Raw genomic sequence first — 22,949 nt, 5'->3', positions numbered from 1 at the left:
GCCTCAGTCCCTCTTAGTCAGCCAGCACAGCAGTTGACTCAGTGTTCCACGTCGGCTCCCGGGAGAAGTGCCTAGCAGGCACTGTGGAGTCCCGGTCCCAGCTCCCCACGCAATAACTGCATACCCTGGAGCCTCGGGCTCCTCAGGGGAGAGCGTGCTACCCCCTCACGGGGTTCTGTGAAGACGGATGAGTTCGCATGGACAGCATCAGAACAACCTCCGATGGCGCCTACCCTTGTCTTGTGACAGCAGCTGCAGGCCCCATAGGCTCTCTGGTCCCCGCTCTGCCTGACCGTGGGATCTCGGCCAGCCGTTCTCTCCGCCCCATAGGCCTGAACTCGCCTATGCTCTAGGTTTCCCTGCTACTGGGTTCTGCCTGACCGCGGGCTCTCAGAACCACCCGCCCAGGTCCCTTCCCCTCCTTCTCCACGGGGATGTCCCTGCGGCTCAGACACACTCAGGGAACTCTCTAGAGTGACCCAACTCGATCTCTGGGTCTGGAGCATCATTTTCTCTGTCCCGATGTCCTGCTGTATCAGCACCCCAGAAACCTTCCCCTGTGCCCCGGTGGACTCGGCCCCCTTTCTCTGGGCTCCGGCACCCCAGCACTGTGTCTGTTGGCCCCTCGGCATGAACACAGCCCACCCGGGAGACCCACAAATTCCCCGCCGGACTCCTGGGGGCAGGGTGTGCCGTTTCCTCCTCTGCCCCCTCCCGTGGCCTCCCCCTCATCCTGGAGGTTTTAGAGAGGAGAGGCCGATCCTTCGGGAAGCTGTTTCCTCCAGTAGAACCCGAGCATTTTTAAGCCAAATCCTGGAAGGCGAAGGTTTCCATTCTGTTCTGTTCTCTCTGTCCCCAGGACCAAGGGCACTACTGGGCATTTCCTCAGTGCTTGATCCATGTTTGTGGAATCAGTGCAAAAAATACACTCCCACCCTCAACCCAAACACACACACACACACACACACACACACAGTCAGCACGGCCACATTCCTGACCGTCACTTATTTCCTGCTAACCTAATGGTAATCGAGGTGCCGGCTGATAGTGAACTCAAGGCCTGACCGCTTTACAGAGGCATTTGCACTTTACAAGGGAGGCTTTTAGGATTGGTGACATCTTTCATGAGCCCATGTTGGAGGGAAGCCATCATGGGTGAATTATTTGGGGGAGGTATTTCGGGGTCTCCCCGCTTTCCCACTCAGAGTGCCTCAAAGCAGATCGGCACATAGGAGTCGGGTCCCCAAGTCACACAGCCTCCAGCCTCAACCCTCGGAACCCCAGTTCAGCTCTCCCTGACACCTGAGGAGGAGCAGGCTGGGGCTGTCCACTGACACCTCCCTCCCCTCCCCCAGGCTGACCCGGACACTTAAGAACTCATTTGGTCTCTGTCAAAAAAAAAAAATCAGGTGTTTATGCCAAGTTGGAGTTGGCATCCTGGGAAGCAGGCCTCCCCAGAACAGGGTTCCCAGCCAGGCCAGGATTCTGTGGTCCTCAGCTCCCTGAGGCCTGGAGCGTCAGCGTCACGAGAGCAGCACCCTTAGTGCCAGGAGAGCAGGCACCCTGGCACTTGGCATCACACCCCACAGCAAGGGCCAGAGAGATGATGGACGAAGCAGGAGACTCCACAGAGTGAAGGTGGCCCAGGAGTGCTTCCATAGAGCCATCAGGCAGAGGAACTTCCCTGTCCCAGGTCACTGTCTCCCACCCCGTAGCCCTCATGATCTGGCCAGGGCCCAGGCTGCTTCAGGACAGCTGGCCGGGAGGACCCGTGAAGACTGCGTGTCCCTCGACTGAGGCAGATCCCCTTTGCAGGAGAGTCTGAGCTTTGTCATCAGGGCCAAGCTGCAGACTGCTAGACCAACCCCACCCCACACGGGGACATCCTAAAAATGGGGCCGTCCCAGACCCAGGCGGACTGGAGCAGGAGCGGGTGAGGTAGCAGGATGCAGCCCCACCTCCAGCAGTCACCCGAGGGTGCCCACAGAGGCTAGCGTGACAAGCTGGGGACAGTCAGAATATGGCCTCCACAGACCCCGCAATGGAAGCACACCCTCCTGACCCCCTGCCTGGTGTTGTCAGGGGCCACCCTTGGATCACCAGCACACTAACCCAGATCAAGCCCCACTACGCCCTCAGGTCCGGGGCGGGCCTGGCGGGGAGGGTCCTGGGCCCGCCTGGGAGAGGCTCCGGCCCACGCTGCCCTCTCCTCTGGGGGCGGGGCAGGGCACTCGAGGCCCCAAGAGCCCTGGAGCTCTTCCCAGCCCCCCAGGGCAGCCCCTCCACCCAGATGGTCTCCATTGACCTGCCAGAGATTCTGCCAACTGGTCAGTTCTCCAGGACGTCCTTCTTCCTGCTGCGACCTCCTCCTACTCCTCCTCAGGGCGTCCATCACCTGTCCACTGCCTGGACCAGCAGGAAGGCACACCTCTTAAAGGAGCCACGGTCCCACCCTGTGGTGCCCTGTCCGCTGCCCCTGACAGATGCCTCCCTCTGCCCTGGGACCCTTACCCGGTCTAGCTGTTGGGTAGCCTGGTGAGCACCAGAGGAAGCCGGTTGGGCCAAAACCAGAGGAAATCCCCTCCAGGGGTCCCCCCTGTGTCCTATCCCACTCATCCTGGTCTGGTGGCTTGTGGAAGCTCAGAAGACCTCCATACGGGAAAAATGTCGGCATTTGCTTTCCACGGGGCACTTGGGAGGGTGATAATGACTCAAGATGGAAGAGAGGTTCCCAATTCCCACTCGCCCTGTTTAGCTGCCCAGAAACCTCACGAGGTCAACAGAGGTTGCCAACTCGCTGACAGAGGAGAAAACTGAGGCTCAGAGGAGCACGGTAACTTGCCCAAGGTGGCACAGCTGTCGGGCAGAGCGCTGGATTAGTTCTCTTTCCACTCTGCACCGCTGCCCCAGGACCTCTTCCCATCACACTCACAGACACCCTGGTGGGCAGCTGCCTGGTGCCCCAATGTGGCCCCTTTGTGAGCACGGTGGCCGTGGGGCCAGTCACCCCGTCTTCCCAAACCCGTGTCTTCATCTGTGGAACACAGACAGCAGCCTCTGTCTGGAGAGGAAGGAGGCGGGCGTGGATGCGCTGACCCAGGAACCCTGTGTCCTGGGAGCAGCCGTGGCACCACACCCAGCTGCCCCGTGCCCGAGCCTTTGGGTGTGCTGTGACCAGGAGGCTCCACAGATGATGGTGACACCCGCCTTCTCTGGAGGAAGGAGCTCTGGGCCGATGACTCCCTTTGCCGTGGCGGCAGCAGCGCTGGGAAGAGCCGGGCCAGGTTTGGGACGGGGAGGATTTGCACTCAGAGCAAACACTCCTGGTGGGTGGAGGAGGAGAGCCCGGCCGGGCCGTGGAGGGAGAAGAGGCAGCTGGGCTGTGGGTCAGCTCCAAGACTCACTTCCAAGTGCGACTCTGAACTTCACAGCTACTGGCAGGATCTGTGAATGAAGGACCCCAGTCTGTAATCAGTGCCTCCCAGTTGTGTGTGGCTGTCCCCAAGGGCAGACTCCCTGTCTTCCGGCACTGGTGCTACCTCCTCCAAGGGGACACTTCTGCACTTCCAGGTCCACTGGACACCACAAACTCCTGCTCCTGGACCGTGCTTGGCATCCTATAGCAAAGCAAGGAAATTATCCTTTTTCTGACTCACCCTCAACTAGAGGAACACTCACATGTTAACAAGTACCCAAAGGCCTTAACAGCTCTAAGCAAAAGAGGGATGTTGAGAGAAGGGTCTTAGAGATAGGAAGACAGAAATGACTCTACTTTAGTCTAAAGGCGCACACTGGACTTGTGCAGTACGCAACCTGTGCAGCTGTACATGGTGGGCCTGTAGACACTATATGGTCCTCAAAACATCCCATCTCCCTAGCAACTTGCTCCTTCTTCCTTGGGGAGGCTTGTCATGCTTTCTGGAGACCTCACTGCCAATAGTACCTAGTAGAGTTGTTTACTGCTCAACCTGCCCAACCATGCACAGAGATCCTGCGATGCCCTCTCCTTCCTTTAGGATGAGTACTTTACCCTGAATCCTAGCAGTGGGTTTCACTATAGGGTTAAGTTAGAACCCAAACCCATGTTTTCCTCACTTCCTCTTGACAAAGTCTTTTCTGCTGCTTTGAAGTCTTAAGATTGCCCCAAGACACGAGCCTGTGGGGTCAGCAGGAACTTTGAATGTCCTCTGACCCCACACTGTCCTTTTGCAGATGGCAAGATAAGGCCCTGAAAGGGGAAGAGACTTGTTTGATATTCTGTGGTCATTTAGTGACAGAGCCGGGCTTAGAGCTCCTAGTTTTGTGCCCTAACTGGTATCCCACATTGTCCCTTCTCAAAGACGGGAGGTTAAGGACGTTAAGGACACTGGCATGTCTAGCAAGCAACAGTTCCCGAACTCAGCACCCTCTCCAGGGCTTCTGGTCTCTCCAGCCTTCGTGAGAGAATCAAAAGTGTCCTTTTCCTCTTTTCTTTTTCTCTCTGCTGGGCCACAGGACCCTGCAGCTGGTCAACCATGAGTCAGGACCAGGAAGGGACCGGACAGGTTGGCTGCAGGGGGATCTGCTGAGGGCTGAGCTTCCGAAGGCCCGCCAGGAAGGGGGCCTGTGTCTGCGTGGGTTCGGGCGGGCATGGCTGGGCGTGGCTGGTGTGGCTGGGCGTGGCTGGGCGTGGCTGGGCCACTTAGCCTAAGCAGCCCCAAGGGCCCTGGACCCTGGAGGCCTAGCTCTGAGTGCAGGTCCCCGCCTCCTGCAGGGCCTGTCAGACCTCAGCCCACGACATCCTCCGAGTGCTCCACACCCCACGGGGCCAGCCTCAGCCCACCCTGACTGCCCTCAGTCCCTCCCTCCAGCACTTCTGACCCCCAGTCAGGCAGGTCCCCGTCCCCTCAGCCAGGGGTCCTTGACAACACCAGAGTTTTTGTCACTGCCTCTTGGGAGTGACCCTGGCATCAGACGACACAACCCTCCCAGTCACCTGGCCTAGAAGCTGGCCAGCTTCAGGAGCCACCTGCTCCTCGTTAGCTGCAGCCTCAGCCCCTCCTTGCCCTGAGACTGGGCAGGGCCTTCTTACCCAGGCTGCTCTCTGAGGACCCCCTCCGCTGGATCTCCTGGTCCCTCCTCCAGACACTGTGCCAGGTTCATCCTGGGCGTGTCCACATCCTCCTGGTCCACCAGACCCGTCCTGGTGGCCTCCCAGGCCTCCCACCTCCTCTCCCTCAGCCCAGCCTGCTTTGCACTGATGCAGTCGTGGACCAAGTGCATTAGAGCCAGGAGCTGGCTGCCACCCTGATTTCAAGTTGGCTGACAGCAAAGCTGCTCCTCGGGGGGGAAGGTCAAGGATAACATGGCGGGAGTAGCCATCAGAGGGAAACCAAAAGGGAACAGGTCCACATAGCCTGCCTTCCAGTACGGCTCAGGGAGGTGACCAGCAGGAAGCGAACAGCCTCCATCTCAGCTGCCTTTAATTAACCCGGCCTCTCCCGCACACCCTTGGGCATTTGCTCAGGGACTTGCCGCGGTGGCAGTGGGGAAGGGAAGAAATTCTTGTATAGAAACCGGCCCGGCCCTTGCAGAGAGGTAGAGTGGGGAATCCGGAGTCCCCTCCCCTGTCCACACAGAAGGTCAAAATTATCTCCCCATCAGGTGTGGTGATGCTTTCCTATAAACCCAGTGACTCTGGAGGCTGAGGCAGGAGGATCTCAAGTTCAAGGCCAGTCTCAGCAACTTAGCGAGACCCTGTCTCAAAATAAAATATGAAAAGGGCTGGGGATGTAGCTCAGGGGTAAAGTGCCTCTGGGTTTAAACCCAAATTCTCTTAAAATGTAAAGACATCTAAGAGGGATTTCAACAGTAACTTGGCCTCAGTTTCCTTAATGGAAAGCAAGGGCTTGGACAAGAGAGTTGCTAAGGCCTCTTCTTGCTCAGACATCCTGCTCCTCCAAATCGCAGTAGTGAGGAGTTTCTCAGCTCGCAGGCCTGCAGGGGGCGCTGGCCTGGGCAGGAGTGGGGTGATGGAAGGAGAGGGGCACAGGGAGAGGGGGCGCCATGGAGGAAGTGTGCCTGTTCCCTGGGCCCTGAGGGTGCCCTCTCCCTCTGCAGGTTGGCAGCAGAGTCTCAGCACCAAACAGGCCCTTGAATCCAGAGCCGTTCTCACCTTTAGCCTCTCCTGGGGCTCCAGGGACCTCACTGGCTCTGAGCAGTTAGACCCTCTAGCCATGCCTCACCCCAAAGCACTTGCTTTTTAAAGGAGGCTGGGGACTGGGGTTGTAGCTCAGAGGTAGAGTGCCCGGTGGCACTGGGTTCAAAATCTAGTGCCCTCCCCCCGAAAAAAGTCCTGCTGGGAAAGAAGAGGGGAAGCTCAAAAGCACACAGGGGCACTCTTGTCATCAATGGGGAGAAATTTCTAGACGGGTCAACCTCCAGGGCACCACCAGTCACAGCATGGTGGAAAGCATCTGCGCACTCCACCCCCAAGCACGCTGGGTTTATTCTTTCAACCAAGAAACAGTCATTGGTGCCAGACCTTCTGTGACGTGTGGGAGGACATAAGGAATTTGGCGAAGAGTGATTCCTGAGTTTGGGACAGCGGCAGTCCACGGAGGGAGATGGTAAACCTCCGTCAGAACATTCTCTGGGCTCCTCTCTGCCTAGCCCCTTCCCAGCCTCCTCCTCTCAAAACTCTTAACATTCCCGAGTCCCTCACTGGTGTGGCTGCAGAGCAGTGGCCCCAGGGGTCTGCGCTGATGCCTCCAGTCTGCAGGGGGCTCCTGTCCAGCGAGGGGAGAGTTCCCGCAGCAGCTAGATGGAACGAGGTGCCCCGCCTCAAGCCAAGGCGGTCTGGTGCGCCAAGCATCTTCCTTTCGCAGCCCTCCCACCTCTGGACATAAGAGACCACCATGGCTCCAGCCAGGTGTGGACTTCTCTCCGCCTGGAGCCCCCATCCCACTGCTGAAAGCGAAGGCCACTGATTTTCTCTCCTGAACTCTCTGCTGCTCTTCTTCCTGTCAGAATCCCACCTCTCCTTCCCAAGCCCTCCCACTTCCAAAAAGCCCGAGCCCACCCTGCAAAGGTAAGGTGGGACTCTGCTCCTCCTGATGGCCACACTCTTGTGGATAACAGGGGGTGACGGGCGCTGTCCGGAGGAGCCCTTGAGAAGAGCACTGTGTGCCAGGCACGGTTCTAGGAGCCTGGCCTTCCCGCGCTCCTGCGTCATCACCACACGCCCCCGAGGAGCCCATGTGATCTCCGCGTGCTGCATGCAGAACAGGGGCCCGCACCCAGACTCCAGACTCAGCCCAGGGAGTCAGGCTGAGCCTGTGTGCCCGGCTCACGGCACTGTGCTGCCCAAAGCCATTTGCGAACAAACTTATGCGAGAATGGTCTTATCATTCCGGGGCTTCCCCCGCTGACCCTGCAGCCCACAGCCCTCCCACCAGACGTCTGGATGCACAAGGCTGACCGCACCCTGGGTGCAGATCTTGGAATCAGCCCAGGCCTGGGACTCTGGGACCCCCACAAATCTGTCAGACCTGATGGTCTCTCCTCCATACCCCCGGCCCCCAGCAGCCACCTCTGACCCAGGAATGTAGGAGCTAGTGTCAAAGGGAGGGTTCCTGGGGGGGGATGAGGTAAGGAAGAGAGCAGCCCGACCGGAGGCTGGAGATTGATGGGCTCTGCTCCATGCTGGCCGTGGAGGACCGGAGTCAGGCAGTGATGTACAGCCACCTGCCAGGGGGAAGCCAGCCTGACGCCTAATCGGATCAGACACCCCCTGCCAGGTCCCCTCATTCCTCTACCTCCTCCTCCCAGCTCACTGATCCCCCCTCTTGCTTCCCAACCCCGCCCCCTCTGAGGTCTCCAGCTGCCCTGGTTGATTTTATAAATGGCCCTTGCAGGAGGTGGGCACCTTGGCTAATTGAATCAGCGCCCAGGAGGCAGGAGGCAGGAGGCTGGTTAGCATCACGGCTGAAAGGTAGTGGCAGCAACAGCTTGAGTGGAGCCATCAGGGAGGAGCCTGAGCGAACAGAGAGGCCCAAGCAATCTGGGCCTTCATAGATGCTGAGGGCCACGGTGGGAGCTCACCAGAGGGCTGGCCGCCCCCACTGCAAGCTTATGCCCAACACACACACACACACACACACACACACACACACACACACACACACAGAGCATGCACACTCTGCAAAAAAATACAAGGAGAGGCAAAGAAAAGAAACAGGAAGAATGATAAAGTATGCTGTGTGCACACATCAGCAGTCCACGAATCTGTGTACACATCTCCATGCTGGGTGCCTGTCGCGATGCTATTCCTACCCTGAAGCCACCTCTGCATAATAAAGTCAAACAACACACAACCACATCTCTGCAACGACAGGCTGCACATGAACCCCATCAGATACAGCAGAGTTGGAAAATACCCGTCGCCTGGTCCTTCTGCTGTTCCTTTTCTGTGTTTATATGCATTGAGATACACAAATACCACTGTGTTCCAGTTCCCCCCGGTGTTCAGTACAGTGACGTGTTGCACAGGTCGGCAGCCGAGGAGCAATAGGCTAAAGCTTATTAATATGACGTACAGATGTCACACGGCCTAGGTATGTGGTAGGCCATACCATCTAGGTATGGTGTTGACATGATAAAAATGCTTGGTGATCAATTTCTCAGACTATGTCCCCATTGTTAAGCAACACGACTGAAATTACGAACAAAACCATTTGACATGTGTCCTGGTTACAGCCAAGTCTCTCATGGTATCAGATCCTGGAGCCAAGAGACCCTTTCTGGGTAGAACTGCCACCTGATCTTCCTTCGTCTTGTGGCTTCAAGGCTGGTCGCCTTGAATGGCCGCCATGAATGGTTCCTTGCTGGCCCCTTGCTGCTCTTCCCTTGGGGAGCCATAAGCCCTGTGCATGTGTCTCCGGAGGGTAGTCTCCCATGCTGACCCCTCTGTGGTTGCATTCAGCAGTCATCTGTGCTGTGGGTCCACAGGGTGGCGGGCCTGTGGAGCTCCCTGCACCCCACGTCCCAGGGAGCTGGACCACGGGGGTGCTCCATGGTGCTTCTTGGCTGAAGGAATGAGGGGCAGGCCGTGGGTGACAGTGGTGTGGCTGAGGCTGGCTGCAGTGGCCAGCAGCTCTTGGCAGGGTGGCCCACCCCCTGGATCACGTTTTCCAAGTGGGGCCCTGAGGGCCTGCTCAGCATTTCCTCAGTGACTGTCTCAAAGACTTTCATTACCCCCAACTTCCCCATAGGCTCCACTTCCCTGCCCTGCCAGCCTCGCCCCACCTTTCTGAGCCTTCAGCCACTTCCCCTCGTAAGGCCATGCCAGCCTCAGAGTGGAAGGACCCAGAAGCCCCTGGATCTCAAAGATGAGGAGAGGGGCCGAGGGCGGTGATCAGCTTACGCTCCCTCACCTCCTGGTCCACACTCCTGAAGACTGTGGGTCTGAAGGGACGAGTTCCCAAAGGAAGATTCCTCCAGTGCTGCCAAGCCCTTCTGGTGGCAAAGGCCCTTCTGGTGGCAAAGGCCCCCAACCAGGCCCAGCCATTAAGCCCCCTGTGGCCTTTTCCACAGGCTAACACTGCCCCCTGCTGGGCCTATCCGGGATGGCCACCTCAGGTCCCACCTGAGGAAATTAGAAAAGTGGCTTCGGTGGATTGAGATACCTAACTGCCTACCAGAAGAAGGGGCAAAGGTTAGGGTCCTCAGGGGCACTGGGCCTCCTGCTTCCAGGGGTCCTAAGACTGGGATTGAATGTGCACCTTGGGTACAGACAAAATGAGCCGGAAGGCCCTCATCCACCATCTGTAGCTGGCTCACCCTTCTCTCAAATTCCTTCAAAAGCTTTGTCTCCATGTGTGGCAATGATCCTGAGGGCCGATGTCAATCCATGTGCCTGTCATTTGTTTCCCTCCTCAGCTCCAGAGCCAGGTCGCTCTAGTTGGACATTTTACAGTTGCCGTAACTCGACTTCTTAGGAGCCATGTTCTCAAAGCCTGAGTCGCCCTGAAAACCCCGCTTCCCTGTGGTCCGCATTCAACAGGACTTGCGATCCACAGGAGCTACCTCTGCAACACTTTAAGTCAGGCTTTTCTGAGTTTCCCCTTTCTGTTCAGCCCATCACCCACCCACTCCAACCCCGAGTCTTCCACAGGGGCTGTTAAGGGTATTGCCCTAAAGCTCTGCTCCAATGGGATTCCCTGCTCAAAAGCCTTAACTCATTCCTCCTTCCTCTCTAATTAGGTACAAATTCCCGGCAACCTCGTTGGAATCTGCCTTCCCACCCACAGACATTCCTCCATCTATGCTGGGGTTACAGGGTTATGTTCTGGTAAGTCCATCTATCATAAATTAAAACTATTGTAAGTCAAAATGCATTTAGTATACCTAAACTAACTTAAGGGGTCATGTATTTTCTCTCATATGCGGAAGCTAGAGAGGAGAAAGGAAAAGAAAAGTAGGGGTGGAGCTCATGAAAATGGAGCTGATTTCAAAGGGAAATCAGTAGAGGAAAGGACCAGAGGTGGGTGGGGGGAGGTGGGGAAGGAGGGGGGAAGCACTGGGGAGGGATATTGGTCAAATTATATTGTTATATTGTGCATTGTGTGCACGCACGAATATGTAACAACAAAATCTATATGTTGCACTTATAATGCACCAATAAAAAATGTGGGAAAAAAATAATAATAACATACCTAAACTACCAAGCGATCGTGATGCCGACTGGGAGTTCAGGCTTGCTGCTGCTGCCCAGCACTGAGAAAGGCGATCCTACCAAATCTGGCTAGCTAGGGAAAAGATCAAAATTCAAAATCCAAAGCAGGGATTCTACTGGATGACACTGCTTTCACACTATCATGAAGTCAAAAACCCTAAGTCGAACCAAGGCAATTCAGGGAGGGTCTGCAGATTGCCGTACCTTCCCACTTAAGCGCAGAACTCCTTCCCAGTGCCCCTTGTGGTCTCAGTCATGTTCTTATTTGCACCCAGAATGCTCTCCTTATATCCCACTTACACTCCATCAAACTCCTTCCCACCTGAAAGGCTCACCTTAAACGCCTTTGGTAAGAATGACACCTTTCCTGATCCCCCAACAAATAGTTATCTCCTCGGAAGCTCAGGGCGGTTTACCTCTTGTGGCACTCATGTCCCCTCTCGGGACAGACCTTCGTGCCTTCTCCGCCCTTCTGGGCTATGCACGCCTTGAAGCCAGTGCTGTCTACAGCTACACAAACACAGTGTCCCATAAATGACTTGCTGCACTAAGACCACAACTGTGTGAACATTCTTTTCATGAGAGCAGGTTTTGACGAGGAAACCTCAAGGGCACAGAGCCTGTGGGAAAATGGGTGCAAGGAGGCCTGGGGGCCCCAAGGGCCCATGGAGAATCAGGGCTGGAAGGATTCTCAGCTCCCATGTGATGCAAGCCCCACTTGTCGCCAAGAGGGCAAGTCCCAGGGAAGGGAAGGAACTGCCCAGCACCATGCAGCCCATGGGCCTCGTTCCCACTGTGTGGGAGGCTCCGTGAATTCCAGTCCTGTCCTTTCTTACAGCCCAGCTTGTGACCAAACCCTCAAAGCCTCCCACCATTCTTCTGGCAGTGACCCTATCCCAGCAAAGAGAAGATGTGCCGGTACACCCACCGCCAAGGTTTGAACGAGTCTCTCAAATGTCAGGTACTGGAAACAACCCCCAAGTTCTTATGCTAATGGCATTGGGAGGTGAGGCCTTTGGGGAGGTGACCAGATCCAGTCATTCATGGATTAATGGGTTACCCAGGGAGTGACTTTGTTTCAAAAGTGAGCTCTCCCCAGTATGCTTGCTCTGTGTCTTGCCATGTGGTGTCCTCTGCTATGTTATGACACACGATGGCCCCTGCCAGATGCCATGCAGATGCCAGCACCATGTTTCTGGACTCCCAGTCTCCGGACCCTTGAACCCAATAAACCTCTATTCTATGTAAATTACGCAGTCTGTGGTGCTCACTTATAGCAACAGAAAACAGACTAAAACATAGGTCTTCCTGAGGGTACCCTGACCTCTACGGGCCTCTGACCCTATAGACTGATGGCTGGGGCCCGGTCTAGGCTCAGGGAGGACCTTGCAGCTGGACAAAGAGGTATCCAGTGGTGGTCAGGTGGAGCATTCAACCCCCTTCCACAGCATTCAGGTCATACAGATGTAGTTCAAAAACATTTTAATGCCACAGAGAAATCTGAAACCTCAGAAAGCTGCAGCCAACCGCCTGGATGTCTGGAGCCAGGGCTGTCCCAGGAAGGCACATCAACAGGCAGGAGGCCAGCACTAGCCAAGGAACCAGGGCAATTTGTGGATATCCTTTTTCCCTCTGCCCTAAGTGCACCAAGTTCCCTTTAGGGTCAAAGAGAGAAAGGAGGAAGTGGAAAGGAGGAGGAGGAGGGTGGGGCTCTCCACACTCATTTCCTGCTCTGCACTGGTGACTCAGGCAGTGGACCCTGGGAGGGACAATCCATCAGGCCAAACAAGGCAGGCCAAGCATGGGTCTGCAGAAGGAGCAGAGGGCGGTGCTCTGGTGCAGTGGCTAGTCTGGAAGGGGAGCTAGGCCTTCCTCCCCCGCAGCCTCCAGCTACCCCCGTGCACTTCAAGGTGACCACGTCTGGATGTCCCCATCACTTTGGGCTTTTCTTAAGCACAACATTGTCATACTCAGTTCCCTGGGGCCAGTCAGAGACAGGCAAGTCCTGCTGCGTGCTGCTGGGGCCCCCTTCCTCGGTGGCCTTCCTCCTCCACCCCTCACCCTGGGGCTCCTGCGGGCTGTCATAGAGACACAGGGAGAGCACGCCCTCAGGCTCATCGTATATGTGGTCAGGTGGCGGGGCTGAGGGCTCCTCGATGATGCTGTCGTACAGAGGGTCAGCCGGGAGTGGGGGCCGGCCTGCCAGCACAGCCCTGAAGCTCTTCCCCAGGTTTCGGGCCACAGTATCGAAGGGCACAGCATATTCTCCCTCGGGGCGCGTGGCAGGTAACAGCGTGCTGGGCGAAGGTGGTGGCAATGAGTCATGGGGCTTAGAGTAGGGGCTCTCTGGCCGAGGAACCACAGGGGGCACTGTGGACACTGTGACTGGTGGGCGTGGGGGCCCAGGAGGGACAGCATCCTTCTGGGCAGCGATGGCCTCTTCCAGGGCCAAGAAGATCTCATTGCCCTGAGTCTCAAACTCAAATTTGCCCTCTCCAGAGACACAGCGCCGGCCTGCCTCAAAGGAAAAGGTCACCTGTGGCCAGAATAAAGGAGGTTACCGTCCAGCTACAGGGCACTGTTGCTTTTCCTGGAAACCCTCCCCAATACAGCCCCGTGCCCCTGGCTTCCCTCAGGACCGCCGAGCCTTCTCCCTGAGCGCCTTCCTCCTCTGCCTTCAAGTTTCTTCCTGATAAGCAAAGGCTGCCCCACCCTCTCTCTGCCACTCCCCCCCCCCCCCCCGCAGTGCACCCTGGGGACACAACAGCCACTCTGCACCCCCTCCTTCTCTCTCCCTCCCCATGGCTTTCCCTGCTCCCTCCTCCCTCCCTCCCCACCTCTGCTGCTTCTCTCCTGCTGAGGAGGGCCTGCCTTTCCCTTCTCCTTTCTCCATTCTCTCCTCCCCTCTCTCCTTCCTTCTGTCATGGCTCATCCTCTCACCTGCCCCAGCGCAGCCCCTCACTCACCTTGTCCCGCCCAAAGCGCCGCAGGAAACTGTAGGGCCATTGGTACAGCTGGGTACCTGGCTCAGGGCCACCCCACAGCTCCAGAGCACTCAACCCCACCCGGAGAATATAGGGTCCTCGAAGCTGGCACCGCTCACTGGCTTCTGTGGGTCTCACGGTAACAGCAAATTCCTTGAGGGAGACCCCTGGGGAGGAGAGGAGAAAGAAGGCAGCGAATGGGAAACAGCTGGGGCCACCATGCTGCCCTCCCCACCCCGCTCTAAGTGGATCATCCAAGTACCTGTGATCCCTGCCCAGCTCTTGAAGGCTGGGCTGCTGTGTGCCAGGTACCTCCAGTCCCTACCGTAGAAGGCATCGTGCCCTCAGTTCTCACCCAACCTTGGGCCCACATCCTTCCTGCCACTGTTGCCTGAGCCACAGCCTGGGCTTCTCCACCTCAGGTCTCACCCTGACCCAGCAGCCTCCCGGGTCTGCCCTGTCGCAGCTGCAGGTGAAGCCGGACCTCACCCTCCCACGTGCTTCCCACGACAGAGCCCACCAGCTCCTCTAGGATCCACCAGCGAGCGAGAGCAGGGACTGCCTTGTCAACAAAGAGCTCCCCAGCCACAGGACGCCTTGCATAGAGAGGAAGCCCAGAGAGGCTTCCAAGCCCAGAGAGGAAGCCACACTGCGTTCAGACAACTGCTAAGGTCCCACCAAGGATCCTGACCTGAGCTTCCAGCTTGCCCCTTCCCACCCTCAGGGCCAAGCAAGCTGGGGTGAGCCACACCAGGCTCCGCCATCTCTGGCCACACCCGGAAGCCAGCAGGATAAGGGGGCCAGCTGGACGCAAGGCAACCACAGGCCAGAAGACTTGGCGGGCTGTGGGCTACACCTCCTCCTAACCACGCCCCAGGGAGTGCACCCTGCAGCCCGCCCTCACCTGTGGCCGAGTTGCTGTACAGTTCATTGTCCTCCATGCAGGGCCAGCCACTCTTCCCCTCCAGCCCCGAGGGCCCTTTCCTCTGCCCCTGGGGAGAAGGTCCAGGTCTTACCACCAACGTCCCCCCCAGGGCCCTCTTTGGCCCAGGCTTTCTTTCAGGGCATGCCCAGCCTGCTAGACCTGTCCACCCTCAGGAAGGAAGTGCCCAGCATCCTGACCTTGACTCTTCTACCACCTTCCCACAGGAAGTATCTAATGCTCCCCACATGCCTGTGGCCCTTTTGCACCCCCAGATGACTCACAGGGAAGGCCAAGAGGCATATGGCCTGCATCCAGTCGCCACGCTCGGCAGTAGGGGCTGCCAGCAGGTACAGACGCTCCTTGGTCTCCAGAATGAAGGCACTGGTGTCCCGAGGACTGCTGGCCTCCCCGCCTGCCTCAGCCACCCGCAGGCAGTCACTGAGTCGGATGACCCTCCGGGTGGCCTCTCCCCGGCGAGGCTTCTCCGGGCCGTCCTGGAGCTCCAGCCGGGCCAGGGCGCAGCCTGACTCTCCATACAGCGCAGCTCCAAACCGGCGCCACTTCTGAACCCAGGTGTGGGAGGTGGGGACCAAAAGGGTGACACCCAGAAGCAGAGAGGTGATGATCAAAGGGGAGAAGAGGAAGCTCAGGCGAGGGGTTGGTGCAGCAATGCGGAGGTGGGAAGAGAGGGAACTTTCACAGGAGATCAGGGAAGCACAGAAGCAAAAGGGCGGACAGGAATAGAAAGCTGGAACTCAGCCTCCAGCCACCAAGACCCCTGGGCCTGCAAGGCGGTGAGCGGAGACTGCCGAGGGCAGCCAGGAGCACGGGGATGAGCCCCGTGGCTGCAGACTGCAGGAAGCAGGTGGAGGCCGACCCTCCCGGGACCAAAGGAAGGAAAGCTGAGTCTGGACAGAGGAGGAGTGAGGCAGCGAGGCGCAGACCACAGACAGTGTCCTCATTCTGTGGGAAGTCCTGAGGAAGGACCTCGTTCTGGGAACCTCCTCCTCCCTCCTGAACCTTTCTACCTCACACTTAACAGGTTGGGCCATGAGAGAGAGAGAAGCGCCTGGGTGTGGGCCAGTGAGGGAAGAGGGCTTCCTCATTCAGGAGGCCAGGGAGAAGGAGGAGGTTGGACAAACTGGGGCCCCAGAGCCTGGAGGTCCCAACCCGAGCTTAACACCAGTCAAACATACCCCCACTAGTTAGTAACAGTGGAAGGAAGCTCCCCTGACATCCTGAACTGTCCCCTACAAGTTGTCCCCACAAGAAGCCAACAGAACAAGGGAACAAGCCATTAAGTCAGCACCTTCCTTCCTTCCCCCACCCCTCACCCCACAACCCTCAGAAAAGAACACAGTTTCGGGACTGATTTGAGGCCTCGCTTGGGAGACAAGCGTCAGGAGAGGAAGCGACTCTCCAGGGGTTATCCTAGTGGACTGCAAGGTTCCCTTCAAGGGTTTGGAGACACTGAACTCCCCCCGACCCCGGGAATTTCTAGCAGCTCCTGAGCTGCTCTGCCCAGCCCTGGCCCAGCCTGCAGCCCACCTTGCCGAAAGTCTGCTGCTGCTGGAGGTGCAGGAAGCCCTGCTTTACAGCCACCTCTTCCATCCTGACCATCGCCGCCGGGGCTCCCGCCCTTTCTCCTCTCTCTTCTTGGCCTGTGTTCCCCCTTCTCTCAAGTTCATTTCCTCTCTGCCTAGAGTTTTCTGCACTATTCTAGTCTGCTCGATGACGACAGGCTGATAGGCCCTGTGGTTTCTTGCTCTGTGTGTGGTTTTCTTTTCTTTTTTTTTTTTTTTTTTTTTTTTTTTTCTGATGAGTGAGCTTCATGCTCAAGCTTCCTGCATTTCCAGTGAGCAACATGCAATTTCCAAAAAAGCTAAATTTCAGCGCTTCAGTGAGCAGCAAGTCAGGTAAGGAAGCTAGCACGGGGAGTGACTGACCCAGGAATAGAGACCCAGAAAGACAATCAGACAGTAAAAACAGGAGCAGAAGACCCCGTGGCTCAGGCTGGGTGCTGAGCATGACCGAGCAGGAAGAGACCTGGGGAATCAACCACCACAGCCTACTAATTGAAAAGGGAGGAAACAGACTTGGAAAGGTCTGAGGGACTCCTTCAAGGTCACCAAACCAGAACCCAAGGGCTCTCAACTCAACTCAGTGATAGCTGAATCACACACTGCATTCCACACAAAGACATGACTGCCCAAAACGGAACCCTAGTCAGACAACACTGTTATAAGCACACAGATGCACCTGTTCCTCTACATGGGAGACCTGCCTGCTGCCAACAACACATGCAACCCCTGTGAAGATTCTAGAAACGGTGAACTTCCCCTCTGGAGAAGGAACTTATTCCCCAACTACACCTCAACTAGCATTTCACCTTCTTTCTAGCCCTCATGAGCACTAGAAAGATACCTGGGTTTCATCTGAAACTTAAGTTCCAGTAGCTTCATACTTTTCAAAGCTTTCAGGTACACTCTTTCGCCAGCCAGCCAGCGTTCCTTGACAGGCAGAGCAGTGTGAACACAGCTATGGCTGGGACTGGGGCTGGGGCTGGGGGTTGGGGGAAGAAGTGGCGACCAGGTCTACAGATCTCTAATGCGCTCTTTTCCCAGGCCCCTAAGTGGAATCCATGCAAGAAAATACATGGCTTTGGGGAAAGCCAAGCACCACAAGAAATTCACCTTAGAGCCAGATGGCTTAAAGAAGCAATCTGGAAGAAGGCACAGTGCAAAACTGTTGGGGGGAACTGTGAATGAGGCAAATGCTCCTGGGGTCGATCGCATAATGGTGCTTATATAACTGCACCCATTTCCTCTACCACAGGGGTTCTGTTGCCCTGGTGAGGAGAGCTGTGCATAGCTCAGGCCTTCTCCTGGACATGCCATGTGATCAAAACAGCCTACAGAGGTGAATGGGCTGGCTCTGGGGGCTGGGCCGCTCCACCTCCCTGCCCTCAGTCAAGTGTTTGAACAGGTTGATCTAAAGCCCAAGAACCATGCATGTTGTCATGGAAAAGCATTCATCTGGAAGTGGCTAGGAGAACAGATTTATGATGTGGCCTACTCTGTGTCTAGAATCCCCAAGGAGAGTCAGTCCTGCCCGGAAGTAGGTGGGGTAAGAGTATTTAGGGTCATCTTAGAGACTGTCAGACAGTGACCTTCAAACTTGAGTGTGGAAATCTTGCTAAAAGTGCAAAGGATGATAAAGCAAGTCTGAAGGCAGCGCGGAGATGCTGACACTGCTGGTGGGTGGGCCAGGCCACAAGGCGGCAAGGCTGTAGAGGATGTTCCTCCCACTACCCTGCTCTCTCTCCTTCCCCAGAGGTAAATGGGACACATTCCATTCAGAACCACAGGGGGGCGCCCAAGTTTACCAGATTCCTTGGAAACTGTTTAAACCTGGAGGTTTGAGCACCAGGTAATCCAGACACCCCCACCCCATCCCAGGCCTGAGGAAGCTGGAGAAGTCCTCCTTCTCCAGCCTCACTCTGAAGAAGGTAAGTAGCAGGACTGTACTAAAAGCAACACACCTGTCATCTGTGAATTTCAACTTCACCGAAGCACTAACTCCAATAGCTTCTGCCTAGCCTCTGGGGGCAGCATGTGAGCAGGGGCTAAGACCTCCGTCCCAGGCACAGCAGAGGTCAAAGAATTAGACAACCTTAGTATCCCTAGGCATCAGTGAAGGGAAGAAAAAGTATCCCAGAGGAAAGGATCCCAGTGGTTTCCATTGAGGCACCAGAGCTTTTGGGCACCAGGCTTCTGCTTTCACTGGAAAGGGAGAGGCGCCTCGATTACAGGTCACTGGGACCCTTTCCTTCACAATGGTTTCTTAACAGGAGTTAAGAGAGATCGGAGCTCTAAGAACTTTGCAACTTTTTGTTACTATTCTCCTACAGAGATTAGCAACCAAATGTTTACCACAGCAGAGTTTATGAACTTTGGGGGCAACAGAGAAAGGAACAGGAGAGACTACTTCTGACTACTTGTGCAAGCTTGGGGGTTAGAAACCTCAAAGGATGTTATAGGAGGGGGCAATTACCTAAGCAGAAGCTCTGGGCACACAATGTAGGCTGTGAACATAGGCACAGAATAAGCAAGAGAGGTGACGTGGGCCTGAGAAGGATGAAGGGCAGGGCAAAGTAGGAAGTGAGCAGGGATTCTGAAAGATCCCATCCCTGCCTCTCCCTGGGCACTGCTTCCTGACCCAGGGGAGAAGGAGGGCAATACCAGTCTCCAGGTTTCCTTCCTAGCCTCTCCTTTCTCCATTAAGTATGTTATTTGTACAAAAATCACAGTCCAGCCCGGCACAGTGGCGCACATCTGCAATCCCAGCAGCTTGGGAGGCTGATGCAGGAGGATTGGGAATTCAAAGCCAGCCTCAGCAAAAGCAAGGTACTAAGTAACTCAGTGAGACCCTGTCTCTAAATAAAATACAAAATAGGGCTGCGGATGTGGCTCAATGGTTGAGTGCCCCTGAGGTCAATTCCTGGTACAAAAAAAAAAAAAAATCACAGTCCAAAATATTAAATGGAAAATTCCAGAAACAAACAATTCTTAAGAAACTTAAATTGCTCTGTTTTACTACTACCTATTGTTGGTGATCTCTTGCTGTGCCTACTCCACAAATGATTTTAGCATAGGTGTACATGGGAAAGACAGCATTCATAGGGTTTGGTACTATTCGCAGTTTCAGACACCCATCGGGGGTCTTGAAATGTATTCCCTGAGGATAAGGGGAAAGTAGTGTACTAGAAGAACCCAGTTCTGGAAATTATCTGAGAGTAAGGACCTATAATACAACAGAATTGCAACCATAGGAAGGCCAGAATGATCAGAGTATTTTGACAAGCAGAGGCACTGAAGAGATGAATTCAGATCATGTGCCCTCTTGGGCCACAGCAAGGATTTGAATTCCAAATACAATGGGAGGCCACTTAGGGATTATAAACAATGATGTAAATTATGTTATAATTTTAATTCTACAGCTTTTTGGAAAATGAATTAGCAAGGAAGAAGACTAGTTATAGGGAAACTAGTTATAAATCTAATATCCAAGCCTAGGAGAAATGTAATAGTGGCTATGACCAGGGTATCAGCAGTGGAGATAGAGAAGTGGCCAGATTGGGGCATGTATCAGATAAAGATTCAGCAAGAATTGCAAGTGGATTTAGATATAGGGAACTAATGAGAAAGAAACTGAGATAACTCCTAGGTGCTTATTTTGAGCAATTGGATGAATGGATTCTGAGAAAGGTAAAAATAAGTCCCGGGTAAGTAGGGGAGAGACACAGAACTAGGCAAGGAAGCTGTAACCTCTCTGCAGTCAAGTAAGGTATCCAAAGACGACCACTGAAATAAGAATTCCAAGAATATACCACCATAGTGCAACACATGGCCAGGAGACCCCTGACCCCCACCACCCCTGCTCTTTACACTCAGTGCTAAAGGTTGGGCGCCGAAACACCCAAGTACAGAAACCAAGAGATGTTAACAGCATTGGGCTCCCCAGAAGAGGGGAAAGCTCTGCTTTGCTTACACCTCCTAAATCTTTTGAGTCAATCTTGCATACAGAACCTTTGCTACAAAGCAATCTGGGTAATGTAGTTTTTACATGTCCTACCTTTGTGAACCAGGAAGCCACACTGGGAGGATGGAGAGAGCATCATACCACTATATCCACAACATAAAGGGTGGGTAATTCACTAGCACCGTCATTTCCATCGTACCCTCAGTAAACACAAACGTCAATTAACCAATGCTCTGGAAATCCTTAAGATTTAATTTAGGTGCCTTGAATGGAAACCAGAGTAGAATCCAATGTTAAAGAACCGGTTATTATCTAACACAGGGCAAAAAAAGCAGGAATTGGAATCAGCCAAAACCTGCGGGGCACTGACCTCATGTCCAGAATGGGTGGTTTTCCTGCCAGCCTGGGTCTAGGGATCCTAACGACCACCACCAGCACTTCCCCTGCCATCTGACCCCTCTCAGGAGGCAGCCTCGAGTACTGGTTAAGATAGCAATCGCTTTCAGGAAATTAAAACGGTGCCTTCTGTGTGTTTCGATCACCACCACCACTATTTGGAGGTTATTTCCATGAATGCTTATGCAGGCGAAAAGGGCAGAAATGAAAACAAGGAAATCACTATTGAGGTCGCTGGTGGAAACTGATCAGAGGGTAATGGCCCCGAGCAGAAAGCTAGAAAAACACAAACAGAAACCCAACTGTTGATGACAGTGTATTGGAGAGTGATAACAGAGCAGGTGTGGGGGTGCGTCGGCCCCCGGCACCACCGAAGCCCCTCCGAGTGGTTTACAGTAGGTGCGCGACCGGGTGGGGGTGGGGGCGTCCAGGGGCAAGTCAAGGGGAAGACACGTGGGCAGAGAGGGACCCCCAGGGGGCAGGGGCTCCAGGTGGGGACGACCCCGGCCCCCATCCGAGAGCCCTCACCGCGTACCGAGGCAGGAGGCTGCGCCACCTCCCACGCCAGCGCCCGCCCGCCTGCCGAAACGAGCGCGGCCCCTTTAAAACCCATGTAAACAAAGCTTTGTTCCCCCAGCTCCCCTCCCTCGCGCTCCCCCGGCCCGCTCCTTCCTCCCACCCGGCGTCTCCGCGCCGCTGACGTTGCCCGCGCCTTTACGCCGTCCCAGCCGCGCTGCGCATTCTCCAACCGCGGCCGGCCCGCCGGGGCCTGCGCAGCCGAGCGGCATTACGCCGCGAGCGTAGCGCGACGAGCCCCCAGCGCGCAGGCGCAGCGGCGACGGCGGCGGCGGCGGCAGCGGCCCCGGCCGAGGTGCGCGCTGGGGGGGAGGGGGGGCCGGAGAGGAGCATGAATGGAGCAAAATGGCGGATCATGTGCAGGTGAGAGGAGCCGCGGGGGGAGGGGGCGGCCGCGGGGAGTGGAGTGGGGGGCGCACGCGGCCCCCAGGACTCGAGCCGGCTCGGGGCTCGCCAGGCCGCGCCGCCGCCACTCGGGGCTGCCGAGCCGCCGCCCGTCCCGCAGCTCCCGGGCCTTTCCCGCCTCCCGGGCCGGGGGCCTCCTCCATCCCCTCCCACCCGGTCCCACGCCTCGCGCTGGGCGCTGGGGGGCCCGGATCGGCGCCCGGCGCGCAGAGCCCCGGCGCGGGGCGGCCGCTGCCTCCCCGCCGGCCGGAGGCCTCCGCGGAGCCCTCAGGGCCCCCCGGCGGGGAGGGGAGGTCGACCCCTTGCTGGAGGTCCTGAGGGGGCTGCCCCGTCACGCCGCCGGCCCTCCGCGGTAACAAAAAGGGATCCCCGCTCCGGTGACCCTCGCTCGGCTGAGTCTTTCGCGCCGCCTTCCTCCTCACGGCCCCGAAAGCGAGAGACCCCCATCCGGCCTCCCGCCCCCTCCCTGGATGCGCCCTCGGCTCCCTCACTCCAGATCGCGCGTCCCGGAGGGCCGAGTCCCGGTCCTCCAAAATGGGAGCTCAGGCCTCGGCCCGCCTCCCCTCGCGTCCCTCTGTCCACGGTGAAGGAGTTGAGCGCCCACACCTCCTGTGAAACGCGGGGTGGAGGGGGGTGTGTCTGAAACGAGAGCTGCAGGGTTGGGTGCCGACGATGTTCGGGAGGGTCCCGATCCGGCCCCAGAGCCGCCCCGCGCGTGCTTCGGGGCCAGGCCACTTTTCCTCAAAGGCACAACACAGGCCCGAAAAAAGGACAGCCCACACAAAACCCAGTGGTAACTGGAGGAGCGCAGGGTATTCCTGCAAACTAGGTAAAGTTTCTCCTCTCTGTGCCTTAGATCTGATATTTTTATGACAGTTATTGATGCAGATCCATGTCGGGAACCATCGGATTTTCTATGTAACCAATCCCACAGGTTTTGTGTTGTAGGAAGTGAAGATTAAAGAGCAATGTCGCCTTTACTTTGCATACTGTAATGGCATCATTCCTCAAGTAAAAAGAATGATCTTATTCCTGATATACCTACAAAAACGGCAGTGGCGTGACTTCTACTCGTTTCTTTGGGAAGAGAAAGAGACTAAAAGGCTCATTTTGGAGACCAGGATTAGTAGACCAGATCTTTGGAATGTGAGGGACAAGTTATCAGAACAGGATTATATCAAGAAACAACCACAAATGAAGACCACAAGTTTTGTGTTTTGAAGCCTGCGTCATGGCCAGCATCATCAAAAGTAGCAGTAAAACTTGGTACAAAGTGATAATAATAATAATAATTGTAATGTGGCACCTTGAGTTTTACAGCAGCTATTGCTAAGCATGAAGCAATTTATGTGATTTTTTTTTAAAAAAATCTTTGCATCTTAAACTAGTAAGTACTCAGGAATCACTT

At 55.9% G+C, this 22,949-nt stretch overlaps 1 protein-coding gene across 3 annotated transcripts; it reads right to left on the bottom strand.

The window, feature by feature from the left end:
• Positions 1–12,173: 12,173 nt before the first annotated feature.
• Positions 12,174–21,448, bottom strand: DOK2 (docking protein 2). 3 transcript variants are annotated; one of them, XM_079140098.1, is made up of 7 exons: positions 21,240–21,448; positions 20,258–20,836; positions 16,172–19,123; positions 14,905–15,186; positions 14,603–14,690; positions 13,681–13,865; positions 12,174–13,250 (listed from the first exon to the last, which is right to left on the bottom strand). In XM_079140098.1, the coding sequence occupies exons 3-7, from the start codon at positions 16,241–16,243 to the stop codon at positions 12,648–12,650; spliced, it is 1,230 nt and encodes a 409-aa protein (XP_078996224.1). In that variant the 5' UTR covers positions 16,244–19,123; positions 20,258–20,836; positions 21,240–21,448; the 3' UTR covers positions 12,174–12,647. The 3 variants fall into 3 exon arrangements, with proteins under 3 accessions (XP_078996224.1, XP_078996223.1, XP_078996225.1); XM_079140097.1 differs by lacking the exon at positions 21,240–21,448 and having other exon boundaries at positions 20,258–20,427; positions 20,535–21,153; XM_079140099.1 differs by lacking the exons at positions 14,603–14,690; positions 16,172–19,123; positions 20,258–20,836; positions 21,240–21,448 and having other exon boundaries at positions 14,905–16,114.
• Positions 21,449–22,949: the final 1,501 nt, after the last annotated feature.

The sequence above is a fragment of the Sciurus vulgaris genome (genome assembly GCF_902686455.1).
Source record: "Sciurus vulgaris genome assembly, chromosome: 5".
NCBI classification, from domain to species: domain Eukaryota; kingdom Metazoa; phylum Chordata; class Mammalia; order Rodentia; family Sciuridae; genus Sciurus; species Sciurus vulgaris.
This window is presented reverse-complemented; position numbering and strand designations above follow the sequence as displayed.

Bases quoted from the DNA above. Each gene is read 5' to 3' on its own strand.
- DOK2 (XM_079140098.1), bottom strand. From the start codon at position 16,243: ATGGTCAGGATGGAAGAGGTGGCTGTAAAGCAGGGCTTCCTGCACCTC. The intron at 15,187-16,171 runs GTGGGCTGCAGG...ACCTGGGTTCAG, and splicing joins AGCAGCAGACTTTCGGCAAG to AAGTGGCGCCGGTTTGGAGC. The intron at 13,866-14,602 runs GTGAGGGCGGGC...TCTCCTCCCCAG, and splicing joins GTACAGCAACTCGGCCACAG to GGGTCTCCCTCAAGGAATTT.